At 43.4% G+C, this 19,058-nt stretch overlaps 1 protein-coding gene across 5 annotated transcripts in view; it reads right to left on the bottom strand.

The window, feature by feature from the left end:
- Positions 1-19,058, bottom strand: part of LOC110475079 (contactin-3) — a 103,688-nt gene that overhangs the window by 37,145 nt on the left and 47,485 nt on the right. For all 5 annotated transcript variants that reach the window (XM_077786187.2, XM_021538960.4, XM_085590292.1 and 2 more), the window contains 3 exons: positions 16,451-16,546; positions 3,376-3,579; positions 674-776 (listed from right to left, as the gene is read on the bottom strand). In XM_077786187.2, coding sequence (XP_077642313.2) covers positions 674-776; positions 3,376-3,579; positions 16,451-16,546 — 403 coding nt within the window. The remainder of the gene's footprint in view (positions 1-673; positions 777-3,375; positions 3,580-16,450; positions 16,547-19,058) is intronic.

Raw genomic sequence — 19,058 nt, 5'->3', positions numbered from 1 at the left:
GAGATTTACCAGTGGCTTCTTCCATGGAGAAAGAATGCAGGCAAGTCTTTTGGAATTCCCATCTTCCAGCAGCCTTTAATTCTCTGATTTGCAAAATTTCCATCCCCTCACCAGGGAGCCAAAGCAATAGTGTGTGATCAAGTTATCAATCTGATATGGGCACCTGACAAACTGCCTGCAAACAAACCCTACACGGGTAAATAAATACATTTACAGAAACACAAATGCATTCTCAGATCATCTGGGAAAGAGAAAAGATATCAACTGTGAGTGAAGCATCATTCAGAGGAGAAATGCATTTCAATCTTTATTTTGGCTATAAAGAAAGAACAATATTATGAAAACATGAAGTACATTTAAGGGGAAAATTCAGACAAACATTCTCACACACTTCAGCACCATTTCCTTGCACACAGAAAAGAGACTTAGCTCAAAGGTCATACACAAAACCACACTGGAGTTAATTTGAAATGAAATGTAAATTCCTGTGCTGCCAACATAGACATCTTAATTCTAAACAAAATCAAAATACACTCCAAGAGTCTTTGCCCTCACATTTCAAGCCAGGAGCTGTGATGACCAAAATCAGGTGTTGGGGAAACACCAGAACCCCACAGCTCTTGTGCAGGTGAGCTCAAAGGTGCTTCAGTTTTCAGGGAAGAGGAACACTTACTTTCCTAGTGCAAAGCATTCCAGCTTCACAGTGGAGCCTTTGGCTGCTGCCAGTGTCTCAGGGAACTGAACTTCTATTTTGGGCTCGTATTCCCCCATCACACCTGTGGGAGACAATTGAGAAGGTCAAATTTTGAAGGTGATTTTCAAAGGGTTTTCTTTCTCTCTTTTGCAATTCAAGATTATTTCTCTGACACTCTGCTTATAAAGGGAAGCAGAGTGGTATCAGAGGAAGAGTTAGGATGCAACAGAGTTTATCTTAGAACAGTTTGACTGTGGGAATTGGAAAAACAGAAATTTCCACAGACACTGAAGGATTTATCTGCAGCCTTGAGAGAAGTTTGGGTTGATGCAAAAATACAACATACAGAGATTAAGCAGAAAAATCATAAACTTATGCTTCTATAGTTGTAGGTGAGAATATGCCTTAAGTAAGTGAGAAACTAAGATGGTGAAGGGTTTATAAAGTAAGGGTGGGGTTGTGTGGAATAGGCTGAGAGCTTACAAGTTATGGTAGAAGCATGTGTGTACATGAGTTAGAAACCCACTGGATAAAAGCATCCACAGTGCAGCAGAATGAAGTAAAGGTGATAGGTCAGAAAAGCAAAATGAACCCTGTGGCAACTGTCCATTGGGTTAGAAAATTCTATATTGCCTTGTGACAAAGAACTTGTGACAATTCTGAGCTATGGCCGAATGGCTGCTCCTCCAAAACGTCACAGCCCCTGAGACTGGCATTTATCTGAGCAACAAATAATCCTCGGCACAACAGTAATCCCACCCCTTCATTCCAAACAGCGACAACGGCAGCACTGTAGGAATATAAAAAGGTAAAATACTAGAAAGTGCAAAAAAAGGCCTCAGAAAGTAGACATAAAGCTAAGAAAGGCTGGGAAATTTCTAAACCTTCTCATGGGAAGCTAGGAAGTTAAGAACCAAGTGAATGCATATGTATTTATCATAAGGAACAAGAAAGAGCAAGAACTTACTGATAGTTCAAGATGTGAAAAGTCCTAGATATATGCTTTGCAAAGATAGAAAAGTTTCAATCTTAAATAATGAATTATTGTGTATTGTTTGAGGTTCATAGAAGACCTTTTGTTAATGTTAAACCTATGTGGGTCCTTCTGTTATCGGTTAGAGTATAATGACTTTGCACCTTTTGTTTCATGCTATTGGTTCAAAGAATATGTAGAAAAGGCTTTGCTCAAGCTGCCACCTTGTCTCTGATCTGGATTTGCCTGGATGTTGTTATTTTCCCTGTGTATCTTGCTTTTTGCTTGTATGATACAGACAGATAATAAATCCTGAGTCTGCAATCACTCAGGGTCCCATCCCATTTGTGAGACACGGAGCGATCCGGCACAGGACAACACGTGAGGATTTACACAAGAGCCAAGAGCTCTGGGAATGGTGTGGAGCTGGGAATGCCCCAGACTGGGAATGCCTCAGGCTGGGAATGACCCCAAGCTGGGAATGACCCCAGGCTGAAAATACCCCCAGGCTCCTGGTGCGGATCTCAGGCTGGGAATGACCCCAGGCTGGGAATGATCCCAAGCTTCCAGTGATGACCCAGGCAGGGAATGGCATGAAGCTGGGAATGACCCCAGGCTCCCAGTGATGACCCCAGGCTGGGAATGCCCCAGGCTGGAAATGGCCCAGGCTCCCAGTGATGATCCTGGGCTGGGAATGACCCCAGGCTCCTGGTGATGACCCCAGGCTGGGAATGACCGCAGGACGGGAATGACCCCAGGATGAGAATGACCCCAGGCTCCTGGTGATGACCCCAGGCAGGGAATGCCCCAGGCTGGGAATGGAGTGAAGCTGGGAATGACCCCAGGCTCCCAGTGATGACCCCGCGCTGGGAATGCCCCAGGCTGGGAATGTCCCAGGCTGGGAATGAAGTGAAGCTGGGAATGTCCCAAGCTCCCGGTGATGACCCCAGGCTGGGAATTACCCCAGGCTCCTGGTGATGACCCCAGGCAGGGAATGCCCCAGGCTGGGAATGTCCCAGGCTGGGAATGAAGTGAAATTGGGGATGCCCCAGGCTGGGAATATCCCAGGCTCCCAGTGCTGACCCCAAGCTGGGAACGCCCCAGGCTGGGAATGAAGCTGGGAATGCCCCAGGCTGGGAATGCCCCAGGCTCCCAGTGCTGACCCCAAGCTGGGAACGCCCCAGGCTGGGAATGACCCCAGCTCCCAGTGATGACCCCAGGCTGGGAATGCCCCAGGCTGGGAATGAAGCTGGGAATGCCCCAGGCTAGGAATGCCCCAGGCTGGGAATGGAATGAAGCTGGGAATGCCCCAGGCTGGGAATGCCCCAGGCTCCCAGTGCTGACCCAAGCTGGGAACACCCCAGGCTGGGAATGAAGCTGGGAATGCCCCAGGCTGGGAATGAAGCTGGGAATGCCCCAGGCTCCCAGTGCTGACCCAAGCTGGGAACGCCCCAGGCTGGGAATGAAGCTGGGAATGCCCCAGGCTGGGAATGCCCCAGGCTGGGAATGGAATGAAGCTGGGAATGCCCCAGGCTGGGAATGCCCCAGGCTCCCAGTGCTGACCCAAGCTGGGAACACCCCAGGCTGGGAATGAAGCTGGGAATGCCCCAGGCTGGGAATGAAGCTGGGAATGCCCCAGGCTCCCAGTGCTGACCCAAGCTGGGAACGCCCCGCGCTGGGAATGCCCCCCTGGCTGCCCCGGCCGTACCGTCGGTGCGCAGCACCAGGGGCGTGGGGGAGCCCAGCGTGGGGCTGCTGCTGGCCCTGCTGGTCACCACGCAGGTGTAGTTGCCCACGTCCGAGGGCTCCACCTTGGCGATGTACAGGTGCCCCGTCTCCTGCGACACGAAGCGCCGGCTGTCCTCCTGCACGAACGACGGGTACTCGTTGAAGATCCAGGCAAAGGACACGTCTGGGAGGGGAAAAACACACAGGAAAAAGTGTTTGATAGGGTTTTCCTCACCTTTTTTACCTTCAAAAACCGATTTATTGCTGTATTTGACAGCATTGCGTTATTTACAGTACTTTGCTGTGCAACAAACAGAGAAAAATACATTTAAAAATTAGCAAACTCCCCCCCCCCCATTTTTTCTTCACCGAAAGAAAAAAAAGGCAAAAGAAATCCAGAATATTAGCAGGTTTGTTTAAATCTCCTTATTTTCTCTCTTTTTTTAATTTTTTTTTTTTTTATTTAATATGCACAGAAATAGGAGCAGACAGCAAAAAAAACGAGAGCAAACTTTGCTAAAATGGAAATATTACTCATTCAGTAGCTACTTAACTCCTTAGCCAGATGATTAGCAGGTAGAAACAGGACAGTAGTATCCATGTGATATGAATGTCAGAAAAAGCCTAAATTCCCAGTAGGGCTCATCACACAGCAAAACTTATTTTTTTCATTAAAAAATCCGTAAAAACTCCATTAAGAACACTTCTGTGTGATGTGGTGAAGAAGTCCTTGCTACCATTCGTTATGATTATTTGAAAGGAAAAAAAAAACAAACCCACACCTCAAAAGAGAAACTAAGAGATTTGGTAAAAAAAATAAAAAATTGTTTTGTTTCCTCAGCATCACTCTGAGCCTTGTGTGGCCAATTTTAATTGGCAAAAGCCCCTTCCTGTGCGAGGCCACGTGTTTGTCTCATTCATTTCCTACAGGATCAAAGGTAAATAAATTTTTAATGGTGTTCTAGGCAAGGAATAATTTTTTTCACCCACGTGGCACTTATACAAAGATTACAGCTTCTGGAAGTGCTAATTAGCAGTGATTACAGCCTGACTGACCTCGCTGGTGCTGCAGTGTCTGCAGCACTGGCACTACCCCACGGAATGGAGATCAGCCCTTGCTGCACAGCTTTAATTTGAGGGTGCACAAATTTGGGTGCACCAGGAAATGCAAAGGTGACACATCCTGAACCCTCAACACCTCCCCAGGCTGCCAAAGCCAACAGGACAATTTAGAACAAGGTGAGACGGTGCAGGTGAAAAAAAAAAAACCACTCAATAAATGAAATTATTAAGATATTTATAGGCTGCCTAATGCAAAAAAAAAAAAAAAATAAAGGCATCAAATGAAATGGACCATTAAACTGCATTTAATTTTCTTCTATCAATATTTAAACCTCTTCCATTATGATAATTTTGCAGCGGAGGCAGGTGCCAACCATTAATGGGCTCAGGAGTTAAACTTCTGTCATATTTAGAAAAATATTAGAAGTAATAAAAAATAGGAGCAATATTATAAAAAAAATAAACAAATTTTAGAAATATTTGTTGTCAAAACCACAACCATAAGGAGGAAAAGACCTGCAAGATCATCACCCCTGTGGGCCTGCAGCATCTCCTCAGGAGCATCGATGGGTTTCACCACAATTCCTTCCTCCAGAACTCAGATGTGCAACTCATTTATGGAAAGGAAGGCAGCAAGGATTTGTCAGGAAACAATGGGGGAATTAGTGCAGTGGGAAGCATTAAATAATGATAAAAAATAAAATTAAAAAGAGACTACACCTGAGGAGTTTGAAGGGGTTTTAGGGAGCAAGGAATCCCTTTCTAAATGGGAAAGGTAGGAAATAGAGGAAAACTCTTTCTGCAGAAGAGCTGGGTGGAGAGAGTGATCTCTGGGACCAAAAAAACCCAATTTTCGGCTCCACACCAAACTCAGACACCCACAAGGCAGCAGTGGTGACATCAAGCTTTACTGCTTCTGGTATTTATTGAACCACCTGTGTTTCCTTGCTCAAAATATTATTTTGTGCTTTAAAAAAAAAAAAAAAAAAAAAAGAGAAAATCAAAGGAAAAAAGATGTCCAGGACATTGTGGAGATCTGGAGATGCAGCAGGAAAAGAAGCAGCTTCATTTCATTGCTATGATATTGGGTTCAGATAGAGTGAACCCAGTGAAATCAGTCACTGGAATTATGGGAGCCAGGCAAAGTTTAATTGGGTCCTTCAACCCATGAATAAACACTCCTGGAAACCCAATTCCCCATTCAACACTTATTTTCATTGAATCCCTTAAAAAAGGCTGGGGGAATTCCATCCCCCATGCCCCACCACCTCATTTTATATTTATTGTCCTTTATAAAATTGCACTCTTAGTTTCAAAAAGAAAAAGGAAAAAAAAAAAGAAAGAAAAAGAAAAAAAATCATATTAAACAACTTGTGGTGTGATTTATTATGTTTACACCATTTGCCTGTTGCTGATCTTGGGGCACCTCCAGGGACACAAACTCACTCCCTTCCTGTCAATTACAAGTTTTCAGTTGATTTTCTGTTATAAATGGAAGTAATATGTCTCTCCTGGGCTTCCTCTGAGTTCTAAGCCTTTGCTTTCCAATGCATTTTTTTCCTTATTTGGTGACTATACATGGATAAGGTATTGGAAATTACAGTTATTACTCAATTTTTATTTGTTTACTACGTCTTGGTTGGCGGCTTCTCTTTATTTTGCATTATTTGATTATTATTTACTGTGCAGTTTCCAACATACTCAGCATGTTCACACTGTTCCAGGCCTTTTGTGCTCAATTAAAAAAATGCTTATAAAATTACCTGTCATTTTAAAACCTGAATTCTTTATGAAATTCAACAATTAAATCACCATTGCCTTTGAGGTTTACCAGGGTCATTTCCTCCTTAAAAAAAACCCAAATTACTGTTTCTAAAGGAACATAATGGGGTAAAACCCACACATTAATTGTTTTTTAACTATGTTTGAAGTCAAGCCTTAAGCTTATGCATGTCTTCTTGGAAATATGGCTTTAAATCATGTTTAAAGAATTTTAGAAATATAGAACTTAAAGTAATGGCACATTTCTTCTAAGTGAGGTGGAAACACTTCCCTGGGAGATCATTTACAGAAGCAGGGTGATTTTACTTCTTGTAAACAGAATTTAAGTGACAACAGCAGTGATGGAAATCCCAGACTGTAATTAAATTCAGGAAGCTGGAAAAGCAGAAGTTTAGGGGGGGAAAAAAGGCACACAGACTTATGATCAAAAGGAGTAGGAGAATTCACAAAGTTATGTTTATCCACTATTTGCATAAATAATGCCAGCTCTTGCTCCTTGTCTTCTGGCCCATCATTTTTTTACATCTGCTTAATATCTACCTGCCAGCCCCATAATTCACGCCTAAATGAGACTTCTAAAATAGCCACAAGTAAGTGATGTGAACAATGTTCTTCTGAACCAGATTTAAAATGTTCCAAACTGACTGGATTTGAATTAGCCAAGTGGATGTTTCCAGAAATAAAGTTGGTAAGAAATGAACATTCTTGATTTTGGGGAGCATGGAGCTGACTGAACAATACTTCAAGGTTTAAAAAAAAACCCCAAAAATAAAAAAAAACCCAAATAGAAAAAAACAACCATCAAAACATAAAGAACTTTCATGTCAATCACTGATATCCCAAATCCCACTTATTTCATGCACTTCTCAAACTCTGATTTTACAATGTTCTGTAGCAGAGACACAAGGAGAAGCTGAAATATCCTGGAATTTTGTGTCTCCAAATGGCTCTTTGCCTATCCCACACGATGGCACGTGGCTCCTGGAAAACTGATTCCAAGAAACTAATCAGACAGAATTTAGCAATGACAGAAACTGCAATTAAAAACATGGAAATCTGCAGCAAACAGCTATTTTGAATGATCTACCTTAGGTTAAAAGTGATGGGAAAGTAACACAGATTTTGAGAGGATAATAACAGATTCCCTAATTAAGGCAGAAACCAATTAGTTCATCATTTGGCCCAATTTCAGCTCCAAGTGTGATGAAATGGCAGAAGAGGATGAGCATCACTCACTCAGGAGGGAGGAGCTCTGAGAGCTCACACTGAGCATTCAGGCTGGGTTTGGTGGGACAACCACCCACAAAAATATCCATTTATCACTGCTACAGCTCTGGCCCTCTGCACAGGAACCTCTGGGAAAGTGCAAATAAATTACCTAAAAGCAGGAAATTAATTAATGAGGTAAAAGTGCATTAAGGTCCCAGAGGATGCTCTGGGGTGCAAACTGCCCTCACTCACCTCCCTGCAGGCAAATCCTTGGATTATATTGCTGTGGGACTGGGATAACAGAATGTGAGTGCTCCCAGGGGTAGAATTTGTTTTGTTCTACCTGAATTACTTCAAGCTTCTCCTTAATACTTTTCCTTTCTCACTTGGGCCAATTTTCCTGCACTTAAATCATCACCTTGAGCACCCCATCCTCCCCTGGGCCAGCCCCACCACCAGCTGCTCTTGCTGTTACCTCCCCTGTGCCAAAAACCAAGCAGCATCTCCCTCATTTCTTCTGGCAAACGTTAAAGGTTGCTTTAAAAATAAAAATCTGCTGCCCTGGAGGCGTAGGACAAGGTGTTTATGTGCTCCCATAACATATGTGTAACCTGGAGCTTAAAATGTCACGAGGTGCCTCTGTCAGATATGGCAGCATTTTGGCAATGAAAAACCAGGTTAGAGTATTATTTGAGGTAAATTGTACATAATTTCAAGGGTTTAGGGGATGTTCTTGCACATATTCAATACTTAGAGATTAAAAACTACCCTTGGTAAGTGCAGCTGGGAAAAACAAACCAAACCAAGGCTCGGACTGCATTTCCAAGGGGATCCTGAGCTGCTGGCATCCAAGTAGTTCCATCACTGATAATGAAGAAGTCTTTAGCTGCAGTCACACTTCAGAGAACAAACCGGGCTGATATTTACTTTTTGTTCATGTTCTCTATATCAAAATAATGACAATTACAAAACCTCTATAGCAGGGCTTGAACTGTGGCCTCCAGGAGTGATGTGAGACCATGAGATCTGCTTAAAATAGGTGCAGTGTTTTCCCAACCACTGAAATTTCATCTAAGCTCTGCAGAAGAACTCTTTTTGGCTGAATTTTTGTTTATACCAAATGTAAACTGCATGATGGGAATGCAAGTCCAGCTAATGGACAAAAAAATGAAGAATGTATCCCCAGAAATTAATTTTATTCCAGAGTATAATGGCAACACTCTGATTTGAAACTAATGTATAACATTAATTGTTTTGGCATGAAAGGTGAATTATTTTATAGCTAAAATGTACCAGATCAATTTTCAGCCTGCTGTGCAGGTAATCAGGCATGCAACTTGTGTGTATGGAACAGCCCAGAACAATGAGAGCAGCGAGACACAAACACACACAATATCTTGCAATTCCAATCTACTCACTTAATGAGAATACTGAAATGCTTCAGCTGAAGCTGCAAGCTTCCTACTTCAGGCTGAAACCCGACATTCATTTTTAAATGGAATGGGGTAAGAGTCTGCTTGTTATTTTGATTTTGGAATGAGCTTTAGTTTGATGTAAAAGCAGATGTAGCTTTTCAAAAATAATGAATAGTTTTTTTTTTTTTTTTTTTGCTGTCCCCCAGCCCAGAGCACAGCCACAGAACTGGCCAAGAGGTAACTGCACACAAGGGGTGCCAAACAGCCACTGAAGGTCCCTTGTTCCCTACACTAAATAATTCCTGGAGCTTTCCTAAACCATCCCAAGCGGCGGCACAAGCAAAGTTCAGCAATTACAGCACCAGCATTTCTCAGCTCATCCTTGGGAAACTGATGCTCCAGGCTGGCAGCTGATTTCTTTATTAACACCAACCCCCTCCTCCTGGTCAGTCCAGCCCCAAAAATTCCCTGGAGAAGGGCTCAGCACATGGCCAAGAGCAGCTCTGAGCCTGAGCGTGCCTCTCCATCCCAAACTCAGGGTTTGGGGTTTGCCTCTCCATCCCAGACTCAGGGGTTTGGGGTTTTCCTTTCCATCCCAAACTCAGGGGTTTGGGGTTTGCCTCTCCATCCCAGACTCAGGGGTTTGGGGTTTTCCTTTCCATCCCAAACTCAGGGGTTTGGGGTTTGCCTCTCCATCCCAAACTCAGGGGTTTGGGGTTTTCCTTTCCATCCCAAACTCAGGGTTTGGGGTTTGCCTCTCCATCCCAGACTCAGGGGTTTGGGGTTTGCCTCTCCATCCCAAACTCAGGGGTTTGGGGTTTGCCTCTCCATCCCAAACTCAGGGGTTTGGGGTTTGCCTCTCCATCCCAGACTCAGGGGTTTGGGGTTTGCCTCTCCATCCCAAACTCAGGGGTTTGGGGTTTGCCTCTCCATCCCAAACTCAGGGGTTTGGGGTTTGCCTCTCCATCCCAGACTCAGGGGTTTGGGGTTTGCCTCTCCATCCCAGACTCAGGGGTTTGGGGTTTGCCTCTCCATCCCAAACTCATGGGTTTGGGGTTTGCCTCTCCATCCCAAACTCAGGGGTTTGGGGTTTGCCTCTCCATCCCAAACTCAGGGTTTGGGATTTGCCTCTCTATCCCAGACTCAGGGGTTTGGGGTTTGCCTCTCCATCCCAAACTCAGGGTTTGGGATTTGCCTCTTCATCCCAAACTCAGGGGTTTGGGGTTTGCCTCTCCATCCCAAACTGCTCCTCAGCTGGCAGCTGGAGCACCCCTGGGTGCTGCCAGGGCAGCCCAGATGTTCATGAGAGCCTGACAGAACAGCTCTGCTGCACTTGGCTGCCAGGGCTGAAGCAAAATCCTCGTTCTGGCTCCCCTGGAGCTGCGCAGGACACGGGCTGGTTTCTCCTCATCACATTTCTGCACTAATTGTTCCAGACTGGCTGTGTCATTCCAAGAGCCCTGGCTCTGAGCACTGCTGCTCCCACTCTGGAGGCAGGCAGAAAAAAGTAAGAAAGTGCTTTAGGAAGCAATATGTAAATACATCCCCATTAGCCACATCCATTTCAAGTGACAAACTGTTCTTTTAATCACCTCCCTAGAACTTTACATTTAATTGCTGAGAGCATTTCCAGAACTCTGTTGTGCTTTTTCAATAGCTGGAAGTATTTTAAATTGCTTCCTGCCTATAATAATTTTGAGGATAAAATAGGCGATAGTTTAGTTTATTGCTGAGCTAAAATAAATCTGATTTCTTGTGAATGTTAAATATTAGGGACATAAACCAAAGCAAATTAATAGAAATAACCAGAAGTCAATTTTCAAAAAAAAAAAACCCACCAATAATTATATGTGGAAGCAGTACTTAGTGACACTTTTATTTGGTACTCTTGCACTCTTTTTAAGAGAAGGTACTTGATAAAACCCTTGTGAAAAACAAAAATTCCTTTCAGCACTCTTGTTCCGAGTGCTGGGATCAGCTGGGGCTGTGTGCTGTGTGCTGTGTGTGGGCCACCTCCCTCCTGCCTCCTCCTAATCAATTATCCTGTTTGCAAAGAAAAACCCAAATATTTTAGTAGAGAAGATAATAAAGAGCTGGAGGAGAAACATTCCACAGTCACAATTTAGGGATAAAAATAAACTTGGTGGAGAGCCAAAGGCAGTTACTGTCACCCATTTTCTCCTTTTTTCTCCTTTTTTCCCAATGCAGTTAGTGTCACCCGTTTTCTCCTTTTTTCCCCAAGGCAGAGCTGAGATATCTGGGACCATCTACATGAAAAGGTTCAACCTGAATTTTTTTTTCTGGCAGTTTGATTCTTCCTAATCTACTTCTCCCTTTTTCTTTCCATCTCCCCATTCTTCCAAGAGATATCCCACAATGGAATGTGGAGTTAAAGAGCTCTGTAAGATTTTGGGGTTAGAAACTGCTAAAAGCTTCTAAGGTCGTTTATCCACCTCTTGTGTCAGCTTAAAAACATGCAGTATAAAGCAACTGAAGATGGTGCACAGATATATAAATAAGATATATTAATTTCAGCCTGGAACACAGGTTTATCAAAAGAAAAAATGCTTCAGAAAGACTGAATTTGACAAAGTGCACAGCAGAGTGTCTCTGCAGCACTGGTTTGGTACTGGTGGTGAAAATAATGCTCGGGCAGATAGAAATCACTGGAAGATCCAGCTGTGAACATCTATTATTTCCCCTCATACGGACAAACATAAGTGTCTCTCAGGTACCATTTGATTTCAAACTGTCAGCTGAAATTTGTGCAGATGATGATGATGACACCAGCAGGACTATTGAAAAATATGTTTTTAAATAAAAATGCCATTTCTCCTTGGCAGATTGAAACAGCACAGAAACACCATGGAACCATTTTCAAGGCCAATGCTCTTACAATATTCAAGGTGCCACTCTCCTCAAAATACATTTTTGTGCAAGAGGCCCTGCAAGTGTGATTGATCACTGATGCCCAGACGTGTGTCACCCACAGCCTGCAATGACAGCAGGAAGCAAAGGGGCAAATCCAGGATGGGGAAAGGCAGGTTTAGGTGGGATATCAGGAATTCCTCCTGGAAGGGTGGCACAGGTGCCCAGAGCAGCCGGGACTGCCCCTGGATCCCTGGCAGTGCCCAAGGCCAAGTTAGACATTGGGAACAGCCTGGGACAGTGGAAGGTGTCCCTGCCCATGGGGTGGAATCAGATCTGTGAGAATTTAGGGCTTTACTCTGGTTACCCTGGAAGGCTTGGGACCTTGGCAGAGGGTCAGGAACACCCCTGGACAGAGCCCCAGAGACACTGTCTGTGATCTCTGGCCATGGAAGAGTTTTCAATCTTACAGGATGAATTACAAGCTCTGAGTGTTTGATATAAGCCATAATTAAGTGTGGCACGGGTGCAAAAGTAAAATTTTAGGATTCTAGATGAGGGGTCCAAAGGGGACAAGATGGAGGAAATTGGGTGTGCCGTGTCCTTTTTCTCCTTCTTCATGCCCTCCATGTCTCACTGTGGTGTTGGCATTTTTCTGTTGGTTCAGGCTGGGGACACACTGTCCAACGTAGGTGACAGATATTGGCACGTTATTGTAAATGCAGCCCAGGGAGTTTCTGGTATTTAATGTTTGTCACATCCCACTGAGGGCAGAGCCCCACACGCTGCCCTGCAGGACAGAGCTGGGCAGGGCAGCAGAACATGTGAGAGAGAAACAGAATAAACAACCTGGAAACAGCACAGACCAATTCTGGCTTCTGCTTTGGCAGGGGGCAGAAAGACAGAGACTTTCTACAATCTCAGAATCATCAATACCACAGATTCCAGCAAGATCCTTAAGGTCTCTTCCAACCCAAACCACTGATCTGCAGTAGGACAAAAATCTAATTTTGGTGTTGCACTTGTTTAACTTTGCTTTGCTTTGAAGGTATAAAACGCTTCCCAAGCCAAATACGTAAAATTAATTCTTACAGTTCCCTGAAAAAATGGCATGTTGCTATTCAAGAGCTGCAGAAGAGAAGCAATCACAGCATCCAAATATTTCTGGCATCTGAGACTCTCCCCATGCCATGTTATTTATGAAGCAGAGCCCTGCTGGAACTTGCAGGTCTCCAAATGGCAATACAAGAGACACGAGCGAAAATTTGCAAGTCTAAACACTCATGACATTATTCGGTGAAGGATTTGTCACAGCCAACACCGAGCAATAACTTGGGATCTATTTTTCCATGATCTAATATTATTTCCTATCAGCATGTCAAAACTCTGACACAATATGCTGTGAGCTGAATTGATCCGTGCCCTTCAAATCCTGCCTCATTCAGGGATTAAACCCACATTTATCAGGGAGTTGTATGAAGAGGGAGGACAAATCCTTGCTGCTTTATCCATGTAGGGACATCCCTGCCATACTGCATGAAACAGGAACACAGAGCACACAAGGCTAATTAGGAATAAAGCAGATTTTCCTTGCAATTTCCAAGCAACAGCTCATCAGCTCCACAAAATTCTTGTTATTTATTTAAGTTCTCTTGGGTTATGGTCACATTCCCCATGGGAATAATGCAGCAGCAAGTACACCAATGTAAAACTAATGCTGTGTTTTTTCAGGCAAACTAAAATTTGTTGAAACGTTCAAATAACCATCAAGCAAATCTTCACTTCTACCATTAAAAATCGTCTTTTTCTCTGCGTATAAAGCAGTTTTAAACCACCCCAGACAACAAAAAAGGGCCATGCCTCATTGCCTGCTCCTCTCTCAAAGAGCAGAAATACCTCATAAATCCAAAATCAATGTCAGCTGAGGAAAACTGACTACTAAACAAATATAAATCACAATATACAGGAACAGAAATAACGGCTGAAGACAAGCTACACAATAATCACAATACAGTACAGTAGTAACAGGAGGTAAAACCCTACAGGAACTCAGATTTGCTTTACTGAGGGCTTTGTCACTCGTTAGATACCAATTTTGGAACAAAATCAGTAGCAGAGAAAAATCATTTTTAGATCTCCATATGTCTAGCTTTTCCCATTCTTGGCAGAATGGGCAAAAATTAGCATCACATGAATGTTTTTTAACCAGCTGCACATTAACTGTGTCCAACATTAAGTCTGGGATATTGAGATGTTTGTTGGATCGACAGCCCTTTAAAACCATTAAAGACATCACAGTAACACAGTAAAAAGTCGAAATAGCTGTAGATTTTAGTGCAATTTAAAGGTTGCAACAACTGGAAAACTAGCAGGAGAGCTACATAAATTTTTATTTTATTTTAGTGGGTGAGGTGATTTACTGATTTTTGGTGGCAAAAAAAGGGGTATTTTAACAGGTTCCCTGCAACAGAATTCAAAGATCCAGAAACATGGCCATGCAGAACGATGACAGATGACTATCTTAATTATCCAAACATCACTGCTCAATTATGATACAACTTAGGGTATTTAACATAAAACCGGCCTGGATCAGAAAAACATTTGGGGGAAAATTCTTCACACTCAAATCCAATCATTTTTCAAACCTTCCACTCAGTAAATCCCAAACAAGACTGCTAAAAAAGGGAGTTTTATTTAAATTCCAGAAAGGGGAAATGTGGTAACTCTAAAGGAAGTATTGGAGTGCTTTGAGATTTGTAAATGGAGTTTCAGTGTTGGTTTAATGCTGGATGTCCACAGCCCACAGGAGCTGGAACTGCACACTCAAAGGACAAAACCACTGCAGGAATAATCTGCTCCCCTTTGAAAAGGGACATTCATACAACTCATGTAAATATCTGTGCCCAAGATAAGCAATGAAAAAAATACGATAAATTGCAGAAGGGAAGCAATTTTCTTTTGCCATACTATGAGCTGGCATTTCTTTGGGGATGAGCATTGGTTTCTATTGTAACTGGGATGCTGTACAGGGAGGAATAATAACTATTTAATCAAGTCTCTTCTTGCAAACTCTTTACAGAGAATGCAAGAAATAAGTGCAATTAAGTTAGCAAGCTCTTAGAAACTGCACAACACACCAGAAAACAAAAGCAGAGTATTTTGGGGGCTACAGGGGGAGAGGAAACAAGCTGGTGGAGGAAGTTTTTAGAATTAGCACTGTCTGGAATTATTTGATAGCTCAGCGCAATAAATACAGACTCCAAGTTAAAAAAAAAAAAAAAGTCAGATCACTGATCTGGAAAGGGCTGAACATCCCTCAGGCCAGGTCAGCTGGTCCTAAACCATCTCTGCTCTTCCTAACAAACCACTTCTGCTTCCTGGCTGGATGTTTTATCCCAGACTTCCTGCCCTGCATCCCACCCTGCGTGTTTGATGTCACCCTGCTGCAGCTTTATTTCAGTAAAGAAAGGAGAGGGGTGTTTTTCTACCTTGCCCCACGTCTCCAGTAAACTTTCAACAGTTAATCCTCCAATTCTCAGACAGATTAAACGATCTGAAGTAATTCTGGTACCAGTCCTCAATCCCATTTGGTAATTCTGGGAGGGCTCAGTTCTGTTTTTGCATGAATACCACAATTACTGTGGGGGTGTCAATCATCTCCCATCTGCTGACTGCAAGAGGAATTCTCACCTCTTCCAACCACTGTTCTCAGCACCACGAGCACGTCTGGCATCACCTCCTGTTCCACACCTCAAACTTAAACCTTGCCAGAGTCAGGCAGCGTTGCCTCAGCTTGGCCATCACCTCTGGGTGTAAACCCACACACAGGACACAGCTGGAGGGCAGAGAAGGAAGATGTGATCATTCTAATTCTTACACATAGCTGGGAGAATGACCCATTTCCTCAGCTGCTGAAAGACAAAGCTGTTGCAAGGCTATAAAGATGATTTAAGTGTACGTATCAGTTTGGAGGGGAAAAAATTCTGCAAGCTCAGACAGTTGTAAAATTGCCACTTTATGGCTGTGTCTGCTTGGACTCTGCCAAATTTATGAGGCCACAACACCTATATTATTGAATATAATGTCTAGCTTTTATTACCTTGTCTTTGCAATCAGATCTAATGTTGAACATCACAGCCCTTCAATAATGAAACTCCGTATCAATTAAAAACAATAAAACCAGTTCCTTTCAGATATTACTTGAGGCTCAATAGCAATTAGTCAAAAACTGAAGATGTAGAACGAGGTAAGAAATGCACTTGCAACTTTTGGTCCACCAAGAATCCATATATCCACTTTTCTCACCCCCTCAGTGCAGCAGTGGTTTAAATTACACAGCATCATTCCATCCCACCACAGAATGTCTTGATTGCAAGAACACAGGCAGACAGCAGCAATGCTCAAGACAACCATTTACTTACTCTCTGCTATTCTCTGCTCACAGGGAAAACTGGATTCATCGAGGCTCAGCAATTGTGAAATTGGGCAGAATGTAACTCCAGAAGATACTCCATTAATTATAGGAAATCCCATAAAAATCAGACACATTAAGTGCCCAGAAATTACTAGGAATGAGAAAGGCATTTCAAGATAGAAGTAAATCCTCTTAAACACTTCCCCCCTCCTTTGTTTTTGGTTTCTTTCTTTCATTATAATTGTGATTTTAGCCTCTCCAGGGATGCTGCCCAGCCCTACCACCCACCCCGAGGTCCCCCTTACCTCCAGCCCGGGGCGGGGTCCCACAGAGCAGCACGACGCCCTGGCCTTCGCGCACCGACACCGCGCTCCTCATCCTCGTCCTGGAGCTCTCCACATCTGCAGGGAACAGCAGCGAGCAGGACATCAGGAAACATCAACAGGCAGGACACTGACACTCTGAAATCCTGGCACTCTGAAATCCTGACACTTTCAAATCCTGAAACTCCCAAATCCCGACACTCTGAAAATCCTGGCACTCCAAAATCCTGACATTCCCAAATCCTGACACTCCCAAATCATGACACTCTCCAATCCTGAAACTCCCAAATCCTGACACTCTGAAATCCTGACACTCCAAAATCCTGACACTCCCAAATCCTGACACTCCCAAATCCCAACACTCTGAAAATCCTGACACTCTGAAACCCTGGCACTCCCAAATCCTGGCACTCCCAAATCTTGACACTCTCAAATCCTACACTCCCAAATCCTGACACTCCCAAATCCTGACACTTCCAAATCCTGACACTCTCAAATCCTGCACTTCCAGATCCTGACACTCCCAAATCCTGACACTTCCAAATCCTGGCACTCCCAAATCCTAGCACTTCCAAATCCTGGCACTTCCAAATCCTGACACTCTGAAATCCTGACACTGAAATCCTGACACTCTGAAATCCTGACACTTCCAGATCCTGACACTCCCAAATCCTGGCACTCCCAAATCCTGACTCCCATCTCTTGGTCTCAGCTGGACTCGGTGCAGCCCCTGCAGAAGAAAAGGCTGCCTGGCACGAGGGAGGATGACAGAAGTAGGGCTGAAGGGACCTAATCTGCACTGAGATAATTGATCAGATCCTGTGGCTAATTTTGGTTTTATGCCTGGCTTCTGCTACCCTGACTTTGATAACCAAAAGCGGGCCAATGACTTAATAATACATCCTTAATCCGCTGTTTCTTTGGAGATGAAGGCTATGACAAACAAAGCATCAAGCTCCCATGTCCAATGCAAAATAACAGTAATAACAGCTATTCAGAAAACAGATATGGATCTTTCCCAAGAGCAAGGAAGCTCCTGGAAAATTCCTGCAGGAGAATCCCCTGGAGCATCACTAAGTCAGAGCTTTGCACCTCGCTGCTGACCCAGCGCTCTGCTCTGACTGGCCTCGGGTCTCTGGGATTATTTTAAACTGTGTAAGGATCACAGGACACCCTGAGGTGGAAGGGATTATTGAGTCCATTCCCTGGCCTTGCACAGGATACCCCAAAAACCACACACAGAATGGAACAGCACTTCTTGGGGTGGGGGGAAGCAAACACTTCAGTTTCTGTAAATGTAGATATTTTATTAGAAATTTATGATAGGAAAACCAATAGGTTTTCCCTCTACCTGGTGAGTCAAGACCGAAAGAAAATTGGGCCCCATTACACCCTTAAACTAAGCTAAATGAAACATGTAATACAAGCCAAGATCAAAGTTCTATAGTAACAAAAGCTTTTCCATAAATAAGCCATACATTTTTTTCCATAACAGAACAGATGACAATTAAAAAAAATTAATTGTTTATAACCTTGTATAAGATGCTAAACTAACACAGTCTTTAAATAAGGTTGTCTTTGTTACTAAGAATAGTAGAAGCAGTGAGTTGACCAACAGCAGCTACTTCCCCAAAATACAGCATTTTTTATTACTGCAAAGCAACAGCTGCTACAGGGAGAACACTGAATAAGAGCGAGCAGAATTTCAATGCTTCCTTTAAAAAAGGCTGCAGTAAGAGAGCGATGTACAATCCCTTGTTAGTGCACATAAAGTTCACAGGAATGTTTCTTAGCCTGTTTTCAGCTTTCCAAGTGAATTTCCACGCAGGTATCCTCAGAATAAACTCAGATCCTTTTGCTGGACATGACAGAGAAGTCACATACAACCCCAGCCAAACTGATTTCACTCAGGGATCAAAACAGCACAGCCTTAAATTATCATTTCAGGCCTTTCCAGCACCTTGCTCTTTCTCCCATAACATTATACATTCATCAGCTGTCCCAACACCATTCCTCAGAGCCAGGGAAGGAAAAGCCAGGAGCTGGCAGCACCTCAGAGAACACTCTGTTTCAGGATGAATCACACCCATAGAACTAATATTTTACATAAAAAATCCATTTAGATTACATTTTGCCCTCTTACATCACAACCATGAGAAGTTATAAATCTTCAATACCATTTCCATAAGGGAAATGGGGGTTTTAAGCCCATGTGTTCATTTATTGCAACTAAAGACCTTCAGAACTTTCCTTGTCTTTGTGCTGTCCAACAAATCCTATGGGCAGGATGGGACTGGGCTGGGAGCACCTTGGGAAGGGATGTGGGATGTGCTGGAGGACTGGGAAGGCAATCATCCCAGAGGCACCCAGCGAGGACCCACCACAGCTCTGCAGTTCGGGCTGTTGCAATGTTGCAAAAATTAGAATTATTAAACACTGATTGCAGGTGAAGGCTGTTATCACAGAAAACCAGTTTTTGGAGGAACAAGAAGCAATGCATATCCATCGAAAAATGCAGAACACAAGCCATGCTGCAATAAAAGAATAATTTCCCACAAATTAGGAAGCTCCCCATCCCAACTTCCAGAGC

This window comes from Lonchura striata, chromosome 12, assembly GCF_050655825.1.
Source record: "Lonchura striata isolate lonStrDom1 chromosome 12, ASM5065582v1, whole genome shotgun sequence".
Taxonomy (NCBI): domain Eukaryota; kingdom Metazoa; phylum Chordata; class Aves; order Passeriformes; family Estrildidae; genus Lonchura; species Lonchura striata.
Note: the sequence above shows the minus strand (reverse complement) of the source record. Positions and strands in the feature narration are given on the sequence as shown.